We start from the raw sequence: 20,743 nt of genomic DNA, 5'->3' as shown, positions 1-20,743 counted from the left end.
AATGTGTACTTTTTTCAGGCTTACACACTTCCACAATTATTATCACATGCACACACATCACAGACTGTGCTTGACCTCTCATATAAATCACGAACAAGTGATTACAGCGCCACCTCTTGGCCATGTACGTCACACTACAGGCAAAGCATGTAAATTGAAAAATAAACATACCAGCAAGGTCGGTGGATGAGTGTGTGTCCAGTGTGTCATGATAGTCTGAGCTGGGATTTTTTAAATATTCATTCTGTATTCTTTATTTATTTTTATTAATGAATCATTCTGTGACTGTGAAGCATCAGGAGTATATATAGCCGATAAGTATTTATAAGATTAATTATATATAATGAATCACTGATCTAATTATTTTTCTTTTAATTTGCACTTTTAGGAAATAGGTAGTTCATATACGTATATGTTTTTGAATATTTGTATGTAAACAGATTTACATGAACATTTACATACATCAACTATTGTTATTATTTTTATCATCTACAGGAATGGTTGGGGTATAAATGTAATAAATGTATAGTTTAATCTAGTTTAATGTACAAGGACTAACCTGCATATTCTCATTATTTTCCTTTAAAGTATATTATTGGCATCAACACTGCAGTGTACAGTATATTCCCTACACATTACAGTTATAGCTTATAGTTGGACTTGCTGGTTCCCCATATTAAAGAATAGTCTTTATAATCCGATGTAAAAATCTTAGCAGTGAAATCAGAGGCAGTGACGATTCAAATTCATAATGAAGAAAACCACAAAAACTGAAGAGCATTGCAAACTGGATGAGGAGACCTCCGTTGGATCACATGAGTATCCAGTGGTGCTGATGATGGGAGGCTGCAGCAGCTCTGTTGCTCTATCTGACTAGCATCAATTATCCTGTCCCTGCCTATTACATACAAAGCCTGGCTTATATAAGAGGAGAGCTACACACTCTTCTCTTTATCTTATCTGACTGCTGCCTATGTGAGGAATTCAAGACAGGATGTGTGCCGAGATGAGTGGGCTGTATTTATGCTGCTGCTGTAAACATGGCAGTTTAACTACCGTGCATGAGAGTAATCTCCTTCATTATATTTTGAGTTTCTCAGCTCGCTCAAAGCTACGAGTGTTGTACACAGAACCAAATATTTAGATTGGCAACATAGAACACAGTTGACTGTCTTCTGGCAAAAAAAAGGCTTTTTACTGTGATAGTGTCAAACAACGGGTCCATATAGAGTGATGTGATGATACAGCACATATGGGAAATATGAGATTATAGAGGAAATGTAACAAACAAACGTTCCCATAAATACTGACACAAATGATTTGGTCATTATTGCAGCTTCTTGTGTGCATAGTACATATTATTCAAAGTGAGTACTGCACAGTCAACACCATAAACTTCAGCTTCTGCGACCACATGATTATGATACTCACATTTTATTAGCTTTGAAAATTAGTTCTCACTCTACCGCAACATATCATACTGTTAAGTTGGTTGTCATGGTGAAATTACTATGAAGGGTTACTCTAATGATGATGATATAATTATTGTGACAGATAATATAAAAGCTATGACTAACATTCAAATGATACATAAGATGTATTATAATAGAGGTGATGACAAAGGGAATTAAACAAATACACAGCCTACTCAGGGAAAAGATAGTGTAGTGTATCAAGAACCAAGAATTGCTGTCTGTCACAGTCTGTTACAGTGTTACCATCAGTCCAGCGAGGTCGCAGTTTATCTTCACATGATATCATTTCCTCCCTGGAGGAGGACGTATCATCATGCTGTGTATGTAGCGGTCAGAATTTGCTCATTAAAATTAAAGGTGAAAGAAGAGACAGCACACTGTAGCATAAAATCCACCACTGCAGCGTTGGCAGAGTCTGCGCTGTCCATTCGTGCACATGGAAGCAGCTCAGCCACAACTGACTGGGACTGCGTTGCCTTTTCCAAGCGTCTCGACGGGGGAGCCCTCTGGAGGGTGTGAGGCAGGTGCTCTGCATGTTGTGGGGGTGGTGTATACATCATTACTGGGAGGGTGCAGTCTCATCAGCAGGCTGCGGCTCCCAGATGCCTCTGGTACAGCACCAGGTCCCATCAGGTGCATCACCACATGGAAACCACAAGCCCAGATTTTCACTGCTGTAAAAGGGCAAATATAATAATTAATCCATTTATATTAAAGCCTTGAGGACAAAAAACTGCTTGACATTCACAGTAAATCTTCAGCTCTAGTACTTATGACAGATTCAGTGTTTGCAGTGTCTTCAGTAATAGTACGAGGCTATTATTAGCCACAATCAGATGAACATTTTTAGAAGCACAGCTTGTTTTTGTACAAAGCCTCCCCTTTAGACAGAATATGAAAATAGTTAATAATGAAATGACTTTTACTCTGCAGACATGGAGGGTTTATTGTAACGTTCCATTGTCTGATTTCAAAATAGGAAAATATTAGTTTTCTGTCCCAATATGCAGAAGTGGGTACCCAGGAAAACAGCTGCTCTATGAAACAAGCTCTTTAAAGCTATAATCCAAATAAAAACCAATACAAAAAATAAATAAAAACTATACATTTATACTTTATATTTATACATACTATACTACTTTTGTTTATACACTTAATCCTCAGTATATGATCAATTATGAGGATTATGCTCTGAAAAGCTTCTTAAATATTCATTATACCATGAACTGTCATGTAAGGGATAACGGTAAGTAAACAATAAAAAGTTACATGTGCTGTTTAAATGAGACACACCTTGTGCTCCTGGGGGGGAGCCGGGGCCACAGCCTCACCACCTTGGCCGAGAGATCCCGCTCTACCTGGCTGCGCTCCTCGAAGCGTCACCGTTATAGAAGTAGGGACTTTCTGCCCTACTGACAACACACAGACAAAACTGCTCAGCACTAACGACTTCACATGCTAATCCCCAAAATACACCAAGATGGACTACAGCATTTTACTGAACCACAAATATCGTCCGACATTGATGAAGGTGACGGAGATGATCTCTTCTGTTTTGTGGTTAGGCTAGCAAATAAAAACAATAGCAGCATGATGAGAAGTAAAATGTTGTATGTTTAGTTGCGTGACAAATACAACTGATTCACACTGGAAAAAAAGCACTCACACATAATGAAAACATGAGTTTGATTCCAGTCTTTATTGTGACAACAATAACAGATCTTGGGTCATGCAATATACTGTTATTGCTTTCAACACTTCTCTGTCAGAGGTCTTATTTATGGATATTATAAGCAGGTGATTCAATGAAAGGGTTTTCAAAATGTTACAACATGAAGAGGCAAACAAAATAAACACAAACATGAAATGACAGCTTGAACAAACAAAAGCAGTTTGGTCAACTTTACCAACATTGATTTTAAATTATTCACAATTCTTCTGTATCAAATCGTTTCATACATTTATATTTTACATTTACATCAGTTTCTACATGTGTCAAACATAAGATGGAAAATCTGACCTTACATTGACCATAACGTTCTAAACATGAACTCAACACGTTGCATGTAGCTGGTCTGTATTCAGACGCTGTATGGCTGTTCATCTGACTCAGCAAACTGCCGTCAGGCTCTTAAAGGAACAATATCTTCACACACAGGTCGACAGAGCTGTCCTCTATTTTTACCACCACATTTCTCCCTGACCTACAGACGTCCTGATCTAGTGTTTCCAAAACAAAGGATGAATGAACCCTGGGCATTCAACGTGGCCGTCGGGTTTTGGCAGTTCGAGACATACCAGCGGTCTGATTGGTGATGTGTGCCAAGCCGGGCAAGCTGCTGGCAAGTTTGGCAAGCCCACCATTGGTGAGCAGCTGGTGGATGGCGGTGGTTTTAGCCACTCCCCCTGTGGTGACCACAGGCACCGCTCGGAGCAGAGTGCTGCTGCTGGTACCGACAGAGCTCAGGACCTGACCCTGGGGCTTCCCACAAGCCACCTGAAGGTGGAGGAGGAGAAAACAAACAGTTGATGGTGTCATCAAGAACAGATCTGCGTTCTAAAGAGAAAGGAGCTAAAACCAAGCATTTCATGCCTTGTCTACAATACTATTTTAAAGATATTTTACCCTCCGTTGTTAAACACCTGTTTCAAGGAATATCTTGAATCAGATGAGAAGACAAAAACAACTACAAAAGCTCAAACAGGCATGCCAGGCTAGTAGGCACAGATAAACTCTACATTAAAGTTCACCAAAAATTAAAATTCACTAACTAACTACTCACCACTATGCTGATGGAGGGGTGGGTGAAGTGTATAAGTGGATACACTTCACACAATGTGGGGGCTTTGGGACACTTGGATGACACCACAGGAGCAGTAGGAGGTATTTTAAGTTTTCTGTTGTTTTTTTACATTTGAAAAATGTATCACCAATTACTTGAGTTGAATTGGATTTGGCTGCAACACTGTTCACCCCTGAGACTCCAAAAGTGTTTTGTGGACTCAAACTATTCACCCACCCCTCCATCAGCATAGTGGTGAGTACATAATGAGTGAATACAAATTTTTCTGTGAACTATCCCTTTAATGATTCATCAAATACCAAAGAACATTGTGAGCATGCTCAGTGAGCTTATTCTCCTCCTAACCAGTAAACAGCAGCTATTATTGTTGTTATTTCTGGCTAATTGCACAAAGCAACAGTGGGAATGTGTGAAGTAAGCTATGCCATCATCGTTTCCCAAACACTTGGGTTTACATGTACACACAGAACCACAGAAATCACATTAGTGTGGACAGGGCCTCAGACAGAGGCTGAGTAGAGGACAGTATAAGGAAAGTGATGCCTTCTCTGAACATGTGCATGATTCTGAATCTGTGCATGTAAACCATTTCAAGTAATAACCCAAATTAAAATGACAAACTTAAATATAAGCATAATATGTCTCCTTTAAACAGACAAAACTGTCATTATGGTCCTTCAAAGGTTATCGAATGTAACTATGTAGTCAGGACGTACCTGGGTGCTGCCTGTGTTGGCTGCTGTGGACGACAGGCTAGGAGCTTTGGTGATAATCTCCTGAAGACTGAAACTTAGGCCTTGTAGCAGACTGCTGGCGGAAGGCGCTGAACACAAATAAAGACAATCAATCAATGAAAATTAAATCTTGGTGAAATCAATGCCAAGTTTATGTTAATACAACAAATCCTAGTTTCACAAACTGCTACCACCCAATCCCCACATGTCTAAACTAGATGGACACACACACACACACACACACACACACACACACACACACACACACACACACACACACACACACACACACACACACACACACACACACACACACACACACACACACACACACACACACACCATATAAAAGTCATGTCCAAAGGGTAAGGATCGGGACAGTGATAGACAGCAATGGCGCAAGAGATGATCACTGATGTTTGTTTAATTATGTTGTCCTTGTACACTGTTATCATCCAGTGTTCAAAAGTTGAATCTCACTCTAACAAGCAGCTAGAACTGTGCTGTGTGTTGAGGCTACTGCGCTGAGATTAGCTGCGCAGTTATGAGTGAAAACAGGCGTGCAGGGCAGGACAGGACAGAGATACCTTGGGCAGTAGCCGGAGCTTGCGCCTGGACTGGTGTGGACGACCCTGACACCATGCAAGGCTGCACGCTGCTGAATGAGCTGGAGCCTGGGGACAGGGCACCAGACACTTCTGAGAGACTACCAGACCTGCAGTGACACACATAACCACCAGTCTACTCAGGAGCTACCCCGGCAAGTGCTGTTTGTCCATCACTCCGCTCCCAAACTCTGAGTACACAACTTATCAATCCCTCTGCACCAGACACACTTTTGTCCAATAGGGTGGGAGGGGGTGTGGGTGTAGGCTTTGTGAGGGGTTTAAGTGCGTGTGTGTGGCAAGGCCAGCTAGCTTACCGGTGGCCTGTGAGAAGTCCTGAGAGTTCCTTGGCCCCAGCCACAGTCTGTCCCACTGTCATTGTTAAGGGCTTCCCAGAGACACTCGCTGCAGGGAAAAGAGAATATCAGAAGTGAATCTTTTTACATATTAAAATACCACATGAACATTTTTCTTTCGTTATTTTATCAAAAGATCTGTTTGAAGGTGAGCTGCTAAAAACTTTCCCATACTGTCTACTGATTTTATGGAACCACAAAGTAACAAACTAACAAAAAAGCCCAGTGTGTAAAGAAAACGGAATAAATTCTATATATAGTAACTACTTTTTGTACAGCCTCAGACGTAAGTGATAAAAGTAAGGATATCAGGTTGTGTACCTTCCTGTGCAGCATGACTGATGGCGCCCCCTGCTGACTCGCTTTGGGAAACAATGGTCACCTTGATCTTAGCTCTCTTGGATGCTTTGCTTGGTGTGGGGCTCGGTGTCTGCCTCCTCTTGCCATGGGACCTCGGCTCATCTCTGTCAAGGCCCTCCATCTGATCACTGGTCACTGGCACTGCACCACACAAACACACAGATATTTATTAAAAAATAAATATTCAAAGCATGAAAATGAGTGTTTTAGTGCAGTGCAGTGTTTTATTGTGTGACATTCATATACAATTATAGCAATGGAAACAAGGAAAGGAGTGAAGAGACAGAGGAAAGAGAAAGGAAGAGGGATAGACACTTACCAAAGATACAAGGAGGAGTACCAGGAGGAAGATTTTTCCTCACAAGCATGTTTTGTTTCATAAAAGCAGCAAACTGAGCTGGAATGAATCGGAAAGAAAGCCGGAAAAAAGGAAAGTTGAAGGAAGAGAAAAGACAAGAAGATGAGGACAGTATTTCAGTCACGTTCCATCTTGCCCCATTGGATGTCGTGACGTGATAATCTCTTTAAAAAAAGAATTTATTTACAATCAATTTCACATCTGACACACCACCCACGCCTGCTCAGCTCGTACCAAAGTCGAGGTGAATGACTCATTGAACAGGTTTATATAAACAAGTGGGGCAAATGTGAGGGCCGTGTACGCACAGGTGCCAGGATCACTGTGCACGTGTAGGTGAACGCTCACGCTCACTCAGTTGTTTTTCAATGCATCCACAGTTCAAGTGTGGTGGTGAGCTAACCTTGAGCCTGCTTGTGAGTGAGGACTGTGCCAGAGCGCTGCATGTGTGTCTTGAGGAGCTGCGTCGCTGTAATCAGACTGGACTTCTGTGCTGGAGACAGACCTGACGTCTTTGGTTTGGGACTTGAGGTGGGGCTGCTACAGACGCTAGACAGATCCTGAGGACACATTAAAGTGGAATAGCACCTGATGAATAATGTTTGGTGACAGTAAAAACCTATTGCTGTTACCATTTGTGAGATACAATCATTTTATTTCAGCAACCCTAAAGGCTCATTTATGCTCAACGTTAGATATGTATACAGGAACAAATGGAGCCCTCCGTCCATACTCTGCATTCATTGCATCTGTATTTGTGAACGTCTTCTGAAAGTTTACAGATACGGAAGAAACGGATTAAATGGAGCAGTACCACTAGAAATCACGGGGGGCAGTGTAGCCAATATTTCATGTGATTCGAGGAAGAATGGTGGTACTTTTTTAGGATAGACCTTGTGAGTGGGTAAGAAACCACAGGCGTCTAAAAGAGGCTAATTCACCGGAGCAAAAGGGAAGGAGCTACAATGCAGACTTATATCAGAATTCTGTTACTCTTGTGAGTGGAGGAAATGAAACCTGTGTGTGTGTGTTTGTAGAGATGGTCATCATCCCATGAAAACCTCACACCCATGCAACCCTAGACAACTGCATTCAATAAATACAAGTATTTTGATAATATTATCTATAATTATGAACAGTTGCAGCCAAGGATGTTCATCTAATAGCTTGACGCAAAAGTTGCAGCTTGTAACTGACCTCTGAACCTGATGGTGAGATGGGAAGTCTAAGTGCAGGGGAGGAAGGGCGTCCTCTCTCCATGTCAAAGGGAAGCTCCCGTCGAGGCCTTTTCTTCTTCTCTGTGTCCAGGTCCCTCATCTCCCCTGAGCCATGACCGTGGCCCTCTGCCCTCGTGAGGACGCCTGACAAGAAGTCAGCGATCTCATCCTGCAGTTCAGTGAAGAAAAAAAACATTGTTTTTTTTAAAAAGATACCACAGAGTATGGAAAATAGGGGTCAACTGAATCAGTCAGCAATTTAATCAGGCAGGTATTTGGGAGATAACTGGCATTGGACGATGCCTGCTGTGGAACGATGTTAGCGCTCCCTGTTAATGTCAATTTTCAATCATTCTTTGATACAGATCATTTGATTGGGCACATATCAGGAGCTGCTGTTGGACAGTGGGAAAAATTCCAATACGAGATGAAAGGTCAATATTTGCCACTCTTAACAACATAGCAAATATATATAATTAGATTGATTCTGGTCTTTTAGTGAGAAAATAGAAATAATATTTGTTGTGAATTGTAAACGTAGCAAGCCTTTAAAAAGCTAAATTAGCTTACATTGTTCAAAAATAGTTTGTATGGCATCCGCAGCCCCCCCCCCACTCCAAATCCTGGCATAAAAAATGTATCAGATTAGTCATTTGGGACTGCTGTGAGATGTAACTGGTGCAACTGTAAAGCCTTTTATTGTGAGGGAGTCTGTGGTCTGCAGGTAAGCAGGTTACATAACACACCTATTTTCTTAGTCAGTGTTGCTGATACACATGATGATGCCAAATGTTTGCCAGCAGCAGAATAATATTAACAGCCAGCTAGCAGGAATATTTTCAAGTGGGAAGAGCAGGAATGATTTCAGTTGACCAACATTTCCTTTAGTTGCCTACTGCCTCACTTTATCTTAAATAAGTGCACTGCAGAGTGCAGACAATCACATTAGTGTCACTGTTCATTGTTCAATTTTGGGTTTCATTTGTTTTTATTGATTTGTTGATTGATTTATGTGTCAGTGACTAGGGTGAAAAAGTCCAGAGAAAACAATGTAGATTTGATAAGGACAAACCTGAATGCAGCGATCCACCATGGTCTGCGTCAGTCCCTCTGTTCTCATCTTTGCTGAATTGATTCTGTAGAGGGATATATTGCATGAAAACAAAATCCTCACATTCTGCTAGACACAATCCCATGTTACTAACCTGAGGTTGTCGTCAGCTCCTCCGACCACCACCATGCTGTTGTCTGCCCTCAGCTTCTCTCTGAACTCCTCCATACCTTCGTTACTACACTGCAATGCATTCTGTCCGACCACAAACAACACTGGAGTCTTCATGTCCAGCAGTGGATCATCCACATCCTGAAAAACAGGAGCACATTAACAATCATAAATATCAATCATTAATAAAAGTGCCATTAAGTTAACTTTAAGTGAAATTTAAATCATCATCATATTGACGTGTGAACTTTGTGACGAATTCATTCTTGAGTCATGTCCAAAATGCGTTTTCTAAGGGGCAAACAGAAGGGTCAAACAGAAGTTGACCTTTGACCATCAAAATAAAATCGCTTCATCCTCGAGTCCAAGTGAAGGTTTGAGCCAAATTGATACATTGCCCCTGAAAGCATTCCTGAGATGTCACATTAACGTGAATGGGGTGGACGGACGGACAACCTGCAATACCTCTGGCTGTCACCACTGTGGAGGACTAAAAATGCATATGAATGGAAGATCTTACCCCTCTTGGCCCATTGACTGTTAGCAGGGGGAAGCCAAGACACACCACAGCAGTCAGATACTCCATAAGGGATACCTGTAAATAATAAGTAGTATCAAATTATGACAGTTCAAAATAATTTGCATTTCTTCCATGGGTGAAAACTGTTTAGCATTACACTCAACAACATTGATAAGTTATAAGAAGTCTTACGTGACAAGCGATAAGAGCACCAGCGTTCCAGCCAACCAGAATAATGGGTTTGTGGGGGAAGTGACTGTGAACCTGGAGGTTAAATTTGAACACTTGATTAAAACAGCTGCAGAAATATTACAGACAAAATCAAACATAATATGATTTAGAATATGTTGGATCTATTTTATTCCAGTTTTCCTTCACAAACATGATCAGTAAAAGTGCTGAGGTAAGATCATTTTTATGCAATTCATTTTAATTAAAGACATTTTAACACAGTGTCTTGTAGATTGGATTTTAAAAAGTATATGCAATGCAATAAGTAAGAATTAAAAACAACTGAATAAAAGTCATCCCGATGTCCCATTTAGGTCCCAATGTCAAAACATCACATGACTAGTTTTTTAGAATTAAGCAAATAAAGACCTACCTCCATGACCTTGGCTCTGACAGTACCCAACATGTGCTCCAGACACTGGGTAATACCAATATTTGCGCCACTGTTTACATGAGTGTGCACTGGTATGACCTGATATGGAAACAGCTGTTAGAGGCACTTTTCTGAGAGAAATTCAAAAACACTATGTTCTTGGTAGCAAGCTAAAGATTTAAATGAGTTGTGCTTCAGACCTTTCCTAAACAGGAGAGCTGTGATTGCCAGAATCGCATCCGTCGCGAAGTAGAGAGGGCAGGATAGGTTGGGCTTGATGGTGCAATTAGGATGAGCGGGGATCCAGGAAGCTTGCTCTGAAAGATGCGAGAAAACAGACAGGGATCCGGTCTTAAATATTTTGAAGAACTAAGTGAAAAAGGTTCTGTTAACATGTTTGGTTTTGGAGTGAATGGTTTCATCTTACCGGTTTGTTTTGAGACAGAACTCCAACAGCAGGGTCCCACGGCCGTTTCAGCAGCAGTGACAGAGCCTCTGCACTGGGAGCTCCAGTCTTTGCCGAAGGCATCAACATTCTGTCAATCAGCAACGGCAACTTCCCAGACACAGAGATGGGTAATAATGAATCAAGAAGCACAGATGCTGCAGCACATCCCAGACAATACACCAAATTACTACTCAATCAATTACAGATATGATACCTTGCTTTTAAGAGTCTGCAGCACATCCAGGTAAGCAGCGAGCATGGCAAGGCTTAAGGACTCGATCATGGTGGTGTGCAACCACTGCGTCAGTTTGGTGTCCCAGTTTACACTGGCTAAAGCATGCCGCACCTTTCTGGCACACTTATCCACAGCTATCCTCCGCAGAATTGGCTCATTGGAAGCCTAAGAGAAACAAAATCCCACAGAAGATCCAGAATTAGGCCCTGTTCCAATTCACCCCTTAGCCCAACCACTTCGTTTTTGACATGGCAGTAAAGGGGTAGTGTTGTCCCATTTCTCTATGTGATGAAGGGGGAGTTGCCAGCTAGCCCTTCAAACACACCTTCAACCGTAGTGTATTCAGGACCCCTCTTAAAACAAAGGAGTAGACGGAAATTCCAGAATGCTTTACGAACAGACGAAGCGAATCAACATGTCGACTGCTGCGGGTAAAATGCTCAGAAATGTTCAAACTTGGGATTTATCTGGGAACGTTAGTTTTACAGGCTCAAAATGTTATAGACACTAATTTGACTACATGGCATTCCCAATGTGGCTAATCTAAAATCAGCATGACATAATAATAAACTGGTGATTTCAAGCGATCTTCAATCCAGCACTCACAAATGATGCTGCAGATCTATTTCTTCAATTTTAGCTCTTGAGAACATCACTAGATTGAGCGCAACTTACATTGTCATTGGCCAGACGAGCGAGTCGCTCAGCGTGTAAAGCTTTCAGGACTTTATTGAACAGTTTGTTCTGGGCCACTGACCATCCAGTCCTGAAAGACAATAACAATACAGTTAAAACAACATAGTGAAACTGAGATCCTTTCAATCATAATGCCTACACTCAAACACAAGTGTCAAGTAAAACAATGGAAGTTGAATTACTTGTTCAAATGTTCCTCCCAGTCATCGGGGGGTGGAGGGCTCTCAGCAACAGTGCGAGCGAACAGGACATGCCGCTCACACTCCTTCATTACACTTAGAGCTTTATGGTTGTCATATAGAGGAGTAGGTTTTGGTCGGACTGTTTCCACGTCAATTAGAGAATCACATTCTCTGCAGAAAAAGATACAAATCAAATCAAATTTCTGTGAGGCAGAACAAGTTTCATTTTTATATGAGCTAAAACAGAGTGGACAGCTGATGACAATCCAAACTGTAGTCTAAGGAGCTTTTTGACTCACGACAAGGCTTCGGGTTGGCGACGAGGGGTGACAAACAGTGTCCGTGTGGGCCGGGCACTGCTGGCATCTGGGTGGGCATTCCACGGCTTGGCATAGCTGTGGTCCAGAAACACTAAGTCCAGCTCTCTTTCATGAGCCGACAGCTGGAAAAGCAAGGATGTGCCCATCTTCCTTGCTGATATCTGGAAATCCTTATCCATACCACGATGCATCCTCTTCCTGGGCCCCAAAGGGCCATGAGAAGGGCTCAACAACTTGTGGGGATTCAGACCGAACTGGAGGGTACAAGGGAGTTTAATTCAGTTATTTTAGATCGGCTGACAAAACAACAAATTACACACGTAGATCAGACTAACAGTTTGTGGAAACATATTTGAGCTGCAACTTATGATTACAGTTAGTGTCCATGTAAACCTCCTACAATCATCTTGGAATTGGTTGATTTGTCTTCATACAAGTCCAATACTCAAAAATAATCCGTGATAGAATATTATATAATAAAAACGCAGCAAATTATCACATTAGAGTAGCTAAAAAAGGAAAACGATTGACATTATTGCTTTAATAGAGGCTAAATCAATCGATTACCAGGAATTGCTCTAAAACATATGTAATATCTTCAAGAGCTTCGTCAAGTGTAAGAAAATTAAGGTTTTCTTCAATTGGGAAGTATTTTGAGAGTCTCCTAAATATATATTGCTGCCATAATTAACCACAGTAGCAGATCTCCTTTATAATTATGACTGGGTGTTGAAGATAATCTCAATTTAATCTGCTACAATTGTGAATCAATTGATTCACAATTGAGTCATTTCAAAAGCAAATGTGTCAGAATACTCTGGATGTAACTTCTTACTCTGAATATATGATAGTTTGGGCAAACCCGTAACATTTACAGTAAACTACACGAGCCTACACTTGATCAAAACAACACACAGAGAGCGCTACCGTGGAGTCTGCGAGAGTCATGGACATTATTCGATGCTTTCTGAAGCTCAAACAGTGATCGATTTTTAAGTATTAATAAACGGAAGGTTAATCGATAAGGAAAATAAACGGACTGATGTTTAAACACATGTTATGCTGGGTCTGACAGCAGGGGAGTTTACACTTGCATGTATTTAATTCACAGTGAGCACCAGCCATTACTGCCATGTACTGAATATATTGCCTTATTTTATATAATCCACCTAATACGTGTAAACTATTGTGAAAAACATGACAAATGCAGAGTTATCAATAGTTTAGCATCCATCTCTAATGTTGAGCCTTTGTACTGCGACTGTGGGCTGGCCTACCAACGCTAACGTTAGCATAGCATGCTAAGAGCTAACGGATTGGCGCTGTCTTCGTGGTGTGCTGCTCACCTTTTCTTTGTTCCTCTTCGTGAACACGGTGGAAATTATTCTCATGAGAAAATGGAGACGGGTGAAGAAAGTATTTCTTCGTAAATCTCTCCCTTATTTAACGCGCTAACATTTACTGTGCGTACTTCCTTTTGTTACACGAGTTGTTGCCATGTTGTGCTCCGCATCCTCCTCTCTCTGCCCATTGAAAACCAACAGCACCGTGAGAGCCGCGAGTCAACCAAACTGGCAACCAAGTCTCTGGCGCGTCACCGTCTAAACACAAAACGTGGACTGGATCTACGGCCATGATGGATCTGGATCCTTTACTCCGTCCACAAACCCCATTGTAAATAAAGTCAAATGAGCACCATCAGTTGGAATTGCTTCAACAATAAACGTAGGGCTATTTTATTTGAATATTTAAATGTTTATACATTTAAATAATGTATTACATTTGATGTTGTCTTAGATTTTGATCATTTTCTTTTTTTATTTGTCTTTCTTTGTGAAGCACATTATATCAATACATTATTAAGTTAATAAAGTTACTATTATTATCATGGCATCAGAAATCTTCACAGATTTATTTTAATGTAATATTTTTCTTGTTTGTGTTTTAATGTGGCAAAAGATGTTCAAAGTTCAGAGCTGAAAATGATAAAATGCAGGTTTCAATACGTTGCTCATTAATGCAAAAGTTGTTTATTTGACCTCGACCATCAACACCATGGCAATCATCAAGAAGGCCCAGCAGCATCTTCATGGCCACTGGGTCAAACAGGCCAGTTTATCCCTTATGGCCCTCACCACCATTTACCAAGGCACCTTTAAAATGTCTCTTCATGTATACAGTTTATGTTCATGTGATTCAGAGGAACTATATTTTGTCAAAGAAAGAGGTGACAAGAGTGGTACCGGTGTCCCTCAAACCACTGGTGCTCATGGAAGGGAATATGTCAAAATCTCTTTTAGGAAAACTTGTGTCCAAAGAATAATGGCATGAAGAATCAAGGTCCAGGCACGCAAAGTGGTTGGAAAAATGTAAAAGGCCTTTATTTGGCGCTTTAAAATACACGCTGTATTTTAAAGCGTCAAGTATATTTTGTCAAACTTTATGTTTTGTATGTAAACCTAGTTCAAGCTTTTCCTCACTGAGTGAAGGGTTATGGACAGAGGACGATGCACCTTGTACTGATTTTTAAGCCCCATGAGGCAAACTGTAATTTTTTTATATGGGCTGTACAAATTCAAATTGATTTTATTTTTACATATTTGAAGATTTGCCTTGCAAATGCATTTTGTTTTTCTGTTAGACAGATACAAGAGGCAATGACCTCTTCTAGTGAAATGACTGCTCCTCCCCTCTTTTTATTTAATTCCAAAGGTCCCTATTGGCACACTGTTTAAAAGAGCAAGTTCTTCATTAAAAATACACAACATTCATTTTCAGCCTCTCATCTGACAACGTGCTCTTAAGTCTGACTGCGACCATGGTAAGTTCTAATCATTTAAATTTTCTCTTTCGTGGTATAAATATTGACTGGGGAAAGTTTAGTGAATCCTGGAGATAAAGAGAGTTGTTATATACTGGTGAACAAAAGTGGTAGAATAGTTAGTTTCAACACTGTTGAACAATCTACATGTACAGTAGCAACCAAATAGCCAACATGGTTTCTGTTTGCTTGGACTAAATGTTAAAACTGTTGAATTTGTTTCTTTTTGTCTGAGAAGAAATATTTGTCCCTGGCTGTGCTGCTATGCTGCCTCCTGCCACTGTCAAATGCTCATTGCTTCGTCATGGAAATTAAACCAGGTAAAAGAGAAACACAATCACACAGGCACACAGGTTGTATTTGTGGTTTATGCATTTCCTCATTACAGCAATATATAAAATATTGACACAGGATTACACATTGTGACTGTGATGAAAAATGATTACAGGCATGACACATTGTCAGGACAGTGACGATCAAACGTGGCATGAAATAGGATCTTCATGGAGGAATAGCAAATGTATGGACTGTACTTGTGCGGGATGCTGTTCTGCGTAAGTATCACAACATTACAGTGTTTAAATGGAAAAATAACAAATGGAACAGTGTATTTACATGTTCACTGTCTACTGTTAACTGTGTGCTTGCAGGTATTCGACCCCTAGGGACTTCCCAGCTGACTGTATTTCAGTGTTCGACTCAGTGGCATGTGTATACAGAGTGCACAAGAGGGATGACCCAACAGTACAATGTCCAATTTATGCTTCAGTTGGCAAGTGATGCAGTCATCGGTTCAGGTGGCATCAAGGGCTGAAGTATTTTATTTCTGTTGTTGTTGGGTTGAGGGGTGTTTCGTTGGTCGGAACACACAGCTAAGGAGGAAGCACGGCTGCCGGAAATAGAAAATAAAATGCTTCTACAAATAAAATTTCAAATGAATAAATAAACTATTAATTCCCGACTTACTTTGTTTTGCTCATCCTTGTATAAGAACAAAGAATTTGTAACAGAGAAAAAACAAAACATGTTAAAAGGGCACTCCACCAGTTTTACACATGAAAGTCACTTGTTACAAAGAGTAAACCACTCTGACTGTGTTAACAGTTCTACACTGTTCTCTATGGCTCTGGAGGGAGGTCTCCAGACTAACACTGAGTTTTAGCTTTGGTTTAGGATCTATAAGTAAAACAGAACAGGCTGCATTATAAATACATGTATGGACTTTAGGAGTAGGGGAGTCAAATAAGAGTCATGAGAAAATGCAGAATTTACAATTTTTTGTAGACCGACAAATACTAGACACTTACCTCAAAATATCTGTTGCTCTGATTCTTACACTTCACCACAGACAGCAGGTGAGTGAGTGAGTGAGTGATGATGATGGTGGATGGTGCGTGGAAGAGGAGGCGGGAGGAGCAAGAACGAGGTGTCACACACACACACACGAAAAGCTGGAATTTCATCAAAGCTAAAACTTGATTGTAAACTTGATTGTCTCATGGTGAATAAAAGGAGAAGCCAGCAGGCAGCATGGAGGAGTTCTGCACATTTGAATTAACCTACACTTAACAGCCATGTTAGCAGCTAAGGCACAGGTACTCTTAGCGAAATGCACCTATCTGGCAGAAATGCGGACAATTACAGTACTATACCATTCTTAGTTTAGCAATTAGCTTGTATATTTTTTTGTAACCATCTTTTGGCATGTTTGTATGATGCCATTTGCAAATAGGCAGTAAACTCAAACCTCACATGGTGGGCATGTGTAGGGAGAAGAAATGGATTAAATAAACATGCAGGTCATTGAATGAGTTTTTGGGGTCTCCCGAATCAAGGTGTGAATGGCTGTTGATGCATGTAAATCTAAATGGGATGATATATATCACATGGGGCACTTTGAAGGAGCTAAAGAGTGAGAGTTATCCTGCCTCCTGTATTTCTGATATTCAGTTCCACATGTGTATTCATAGGGGTGTGATGGAAACTTCAGGAGCACCCGTCACTATAATGTAATCCAAGACATTACAACAGCCTAAATATGACTAAATACAGAAAAACCCAGTTATTAAGTCTGTGTGTCATTGTACAAAAACAGTCACCAGCCATGAATTACCACTAGGAGGCAGCTCAAGCCAGTGGATTGTGGTGTTTCCACTGTATTGTCTTCATTAGCCTACAGTGTGTGTGTGAGAGAGAGAGAGAGACCTGTGAGTACAAGGAGACTTGTGAAAAGAGACTTAGAGTTGTTAGACCTCTAGGATCCTGGTTGCATATCTGTATCATTAACAAAAGCAGCAGGAGCTGGAGGAGGTTGTGGAGCTTTGTGCGTGCTGAGCAGGACCCAGTGATGAGACAGCCTCAACAACAACAACAGTGAGACCCTCAACACTCATGCTTCCTCTCTCTCCTCCACGTCTACCTGTGAGTTACTGCTCTCCTCTGGATTACTGCTTTTCCTTTTCCATGCTGAAGGCGCTTGTGGAGAATTGAACCTGCAGGAAGGACCAACTTCTCCTACCAAGTTTTTATTTTATTTTAATTTAAGCTGGTTTAGTTCATCACCTCATCGGTATGAGATTTTCTTCAGCTGGAATAATGCCTTGGTGCTGGAGTAGAAACTCCTGGTTTCCAGTGGTGCTGGGTGCTGCATTAGTTGTGCTCACTGCTGGAAATGCTGGACCAGACCAGGCAAGAAGGCAGGCTGGGTCGTCCTCGTGCTATGGAGGCTTCGACCTCTACTTTGTTTTGGACAAGTGAGTATAGTCTGACACACATGATCTGACACAGTTAGATGGGATGGATTAAGAGGATGTTAAAATATATGAAAACCACTGGGTTTAATAAGAAAGATGAATTATTTTTGAATCTGTAAATTTGACCTCCTGCAGTGACTGAGCCTGAATTGAATATTCCATCAACCTGTATCTACTGCTTGCCTTAAAAACGATGTATTCTTATGAGAGCACATTAATGCATAAAGTAAATATGCGTCACTTTATGTTTGTCTCCTGCTTCTTTAAGTGAAAGTTATGCAAAAGTCTGCAAAACCTTTTGGTGATGTCATCACCTTTTCTGTTATCATTACATCCTCTGGGTTCATGTTGAGCAGGAAAGTGGCAAAAGCTCTGATCTAGATTTCAGCATGGTATGTGTCCACTGGGGATATATGTGTGGTGGTCTGCTGCACAGATTATATACAAGGTTGGTGATTGCTGTGTTTGGTGTTGCTCCTCTTTAAAAAAAACTGTCACCATGTGGGTGGCTTTTATTTCAAATGCATGCATTTCTGAATCATTGTTTCCTCATCTTCTCTAACTTTTAGTCTGTGCATCTGAAGGTGGACACCGGAGGTTTGGCCTGCCCATTTAGTCATCTGGATACTTTCATTTAGAAACTGTCCATGTTTATCTAACCATTTTTTTTGGTGATTCCTGTTTCCTGTCAGTCGTGCAACATGGGCACCTGATCAAAGCTGTCACATTTTACCATTTACATGATCACAATAATAACATTTTAGATGAGATTGGATGAGTTTCGGTTTGGAGTGATTTGGAGTTTAATGCACAATGCATTCGTAAGGAAAACGTTTATTTTCATGCTCCATGCTCTAAATCCATGGGCTATTTTATTATAATATTTAAATGTTTATGCATTTTAATTGTTTATACATTTAAATAACCTATTACATTTTATGTTGTCTTTGATTTTGATCTTTTTCTTTTTTTCTTTGTCTTTCTTTGTAAGCACATTATATCATTACATTATTATGTTAATAAAGTCATCACTATTATTATCATGGCATCAGAAATCTTCACAGATTTATTTTAATGTAATATTTTTCTTGTTTGTGTTTTAATGTGGCAAAAGATGTTCAAAGTTCAGAGCTGAAAATGATAAAATGCAGGTTTCAAAATGCTGCTCAGTAAAGCAAAAGTTGTTTATTTGACCTCGACCATCAACACCATGGCAATCGTCAAGAAGGCCCAGCAGCATCTTCATGGCCACTGGGTCAAGCAGGCCAGTTTATCCCTTATAGCCCTCACCATCATTTACCAAGGCACCTTTAAATTGTCAAACTTTATGTTTTGTATGTAAACCTAGTTTAAGCTTTTCCTCACTGAGTGAAGGGTTATGGACAGAGGACGATGCACCTTGTACAGATTGTTAAGCCCTATGAGGCAAACTGTAATTTTTGAATATGGGCTGTACAAATTCAAATTGATTTTATTTTTAGATATTTGAAGATTTGCCTTGCAAATGCATTTTTTTCTGTTAGACAGATAAAAGAGGCAATGGCCCCCCTGTTTGAAAGAGCAAGTCTTTCATTAAAAATACACAACATTCATTTTCAGCCTCTCATCTGACAACGTGCTCTTAAGTCTGACTGCGACCATGGTAAGTTCTAATCATTTTAATTTTCTCTTTCGTGGTATAAATATTGACTGGGGAAAGTTTAGTGAATCCTGGTGATAAAGAGAGTAGTTATATACTGGTGAACAAAAGTGGTAGAATAGTTAGTTTCAACACTGTTGAACAATCTACATGTACAGTAGCAACCAAATAGCCAACATGGTTTCTGTTTGCTTGGACTAAATGTTAAAACTGTTGAATTTGTTTTTTTTTGTCTGTGAAGAAATATTTGTCCCTGGCTGTGCTGCTATGCTGCCTCCTGCCACTGTCAAATGCTCATTGCATCGCCATGGTAATTAATCCAGGTAAAAGAGAAACACAATCACACAGGCACACAGGCTGCATTTGTGGTTTATACATTTCCTCATTACAGCGATATATAAAATACTGACACGGAATTACACATTGTGACTGTGATGGAAATTGATTACAGGCGTGACACATTGTCAGGACAGTGACGATCAAACGTGGCATGAAGTAGGATCTTCATGGAGGAATAGCAATTGTATGGACTGTACTTGTGGGAGCTGCTGTTCTGCGTAAGTATCACAACATTACAGTGTTTAAATGGAAGAATAACAAATGGAAATGTGTATTTACATGTTCACTGTCTACTGTTAACTGTGTGATTGCAGGTATTCGACCCCTACGGGCTTCCCCGCTGACTGTATTTCAGTGTTCGACTCAATGGCATGTGTATACAGAGTGCACAACAGGGATGACCCAACAGTACAATGTCCAATTTATGCTTCAATTGGCAAATGATGCAGTCATCGGTTCAGGTGGCATCAAGGGCTGAAGTATTTTATTTCTGTTGTTGGGTTGAGGGGTGTTTCGTTGGTCGGAACACACAGCTAAGGAGGAAGCACGGCTGCCGGAAATAGAAAATAAAATGCTTCTACAAATAAAATTTCAAATGAATAAATAAACTATTAATTCCCGACTTACTTTGTTTTGCTCATCCTTGTATAAGAACAAAGAGAATTTGTAACAACAGAGAAAAACAAAACATGTTAAAAGGGCACTCCACCAGTTTTACACATGAAAGTCACTTGTTACAAAGAGTAAACCACTCTGACTATGTTAACAGTTCTACACTGTTCTCTATGGCTCTGGAGGGAGGTCTCCAGACTAACCCTGAGTTTTAGCTTTGGTTTAGGAGCTATAAGTAAAACAGAACAGGCTGCATTATAAATACATGTATGGACTTTAGGAGTAGGGGAGTCAAATAAGAGTCATGAGAAAATGCAGAATTTACAATTTTTTGTAGACCGACAAATACTAGAGACACTTACCTCAAAATATCTGTTGCTCTGATTCTTACACTTCACCACAGACAGCAGGTGAGTGAGTGAGTGAGTGATGATGATGGTGGA

The 20,743-nt window shown here is 40.4% G+C and overlaps 1 protein-coding gene and 1 long non-coding RNA gene across 8 annotated transcripts; one reads left to right on the top strand and one right to left on the bottom strand.

Annotated features, from left to right (window-relative positions):
• Positions 1–1,519: 1,519 nt before the first annotated feature.
• Positions 1,520–13,791, bottom strand: kansl3 (KAT8 regulatory NSL complex subunit 3). 7 transcript variants are annotated; one of them, XM_034596106.1, is made up of 22 exons: positions 13,483–13,680; positions 12,116–12,390; positions 11,817–11,987; positions 11,614–11,704; positions 10,918–11,103; positions 10,683–10,811; positions 10,456–10,572; positions 10,256–10,354; positions 9,844–9,915; positions 9,652–9,726; positions 9,115–9,272; positions 8,982–9,045; positions 7,890–8,078; positions 7,096–7,252; positions 6,654–6,731; positions 6,296–6,475; positions 5,936–6,023; positions 5,601–5,728; positions 4,996–5,102; positions 3,774–3,972; positions 2,769–2,887; positions 1,520–2,149 (listed from the first exon to the last, which is right to left on the bottom strand). In XM_034596106.1, exons 1-22 carry the CDS (start codon positions 13,525–13,527, stop codon positions 2,144–2,146), a joined length of 2,733 nt encoding a protein of 910 aa, XP_034451997.1. In that variant the 5' UTR covers positions 13,528–13,680; the 3' UTR covers positions 1,520–2,143. The 7 variants fall into 7 exon arrangements, with proteins under 7 accessions (XP_034451997.1, XP_034451998.1, XP_034451999.1 ...); XM_034596107.1 differs by having other exon boundaries at positions 1,591–2,143; positions 2,764–2,887; XM_034596108.1 differs by having other exon boundaries at positions 1,591–2,149; positions 2,769–2,884.
• A 4-nt stretch (positions 13,792–13,795) lies between these two features.
• On the top strand, positions 13,796–19,909 carry LOC117768049. Its single transcript, XR_004614999.1, has 4 exons — positions 13,796–13,810; positions 14,849–14,957; positions 15,196–15,277; positions 19,801–19,909. It is a non-coding gene; the product is annotated as an uncharacterized LOC117768049 (long non-coding RNA).
• Positions 19,910–20,743: the final 834 nt, after the last annotated feature.

The sequence above is a fragment of the Hippoglossus hippoglossus genome, chromosome 9, assembly GCF_009819705.1.
Source record: "Hippoglossus hippoglossus isolate fHipHip1 chromosome 9, fHipHip1.pri, whole genome shotgun sequence".
NCBI lineage: Eukaryota > Metazoa > Chordata > Actinopteri > Pleuronectiformes > Pleuronectidae > Hippoglossus > Hippoglossus hippoglossus.
The sequence above is the reverse complement of the archived record's forward strand: the minus strand, read 5'-3'. Positions and strand labels throughout refer to the sequence as shown.

Coding starts and splice junctions, on each gene's coding strand:
- kansl3 (XM_034596106.1), bottom strand. CDS start 13,527: ATGAGAATAATTTCCACCGTGTTCACGAAGAGGAACAAAGAAAAG. Junction 11,104..11,613: donor CTCGTCTGGCCAATGACAAT/GTAAGTTGCGCT, acceptor TGTTTCTCTTAG/GCTTCCAATGAGCCAATTCT. Junction 10,573..10,682: donor TTCTGTCTCAAAACAAACCG/GTAAGATGAAAC, acceptor CGCATCTTTCAG/AGCAAGCTTCCTGGATCCCC.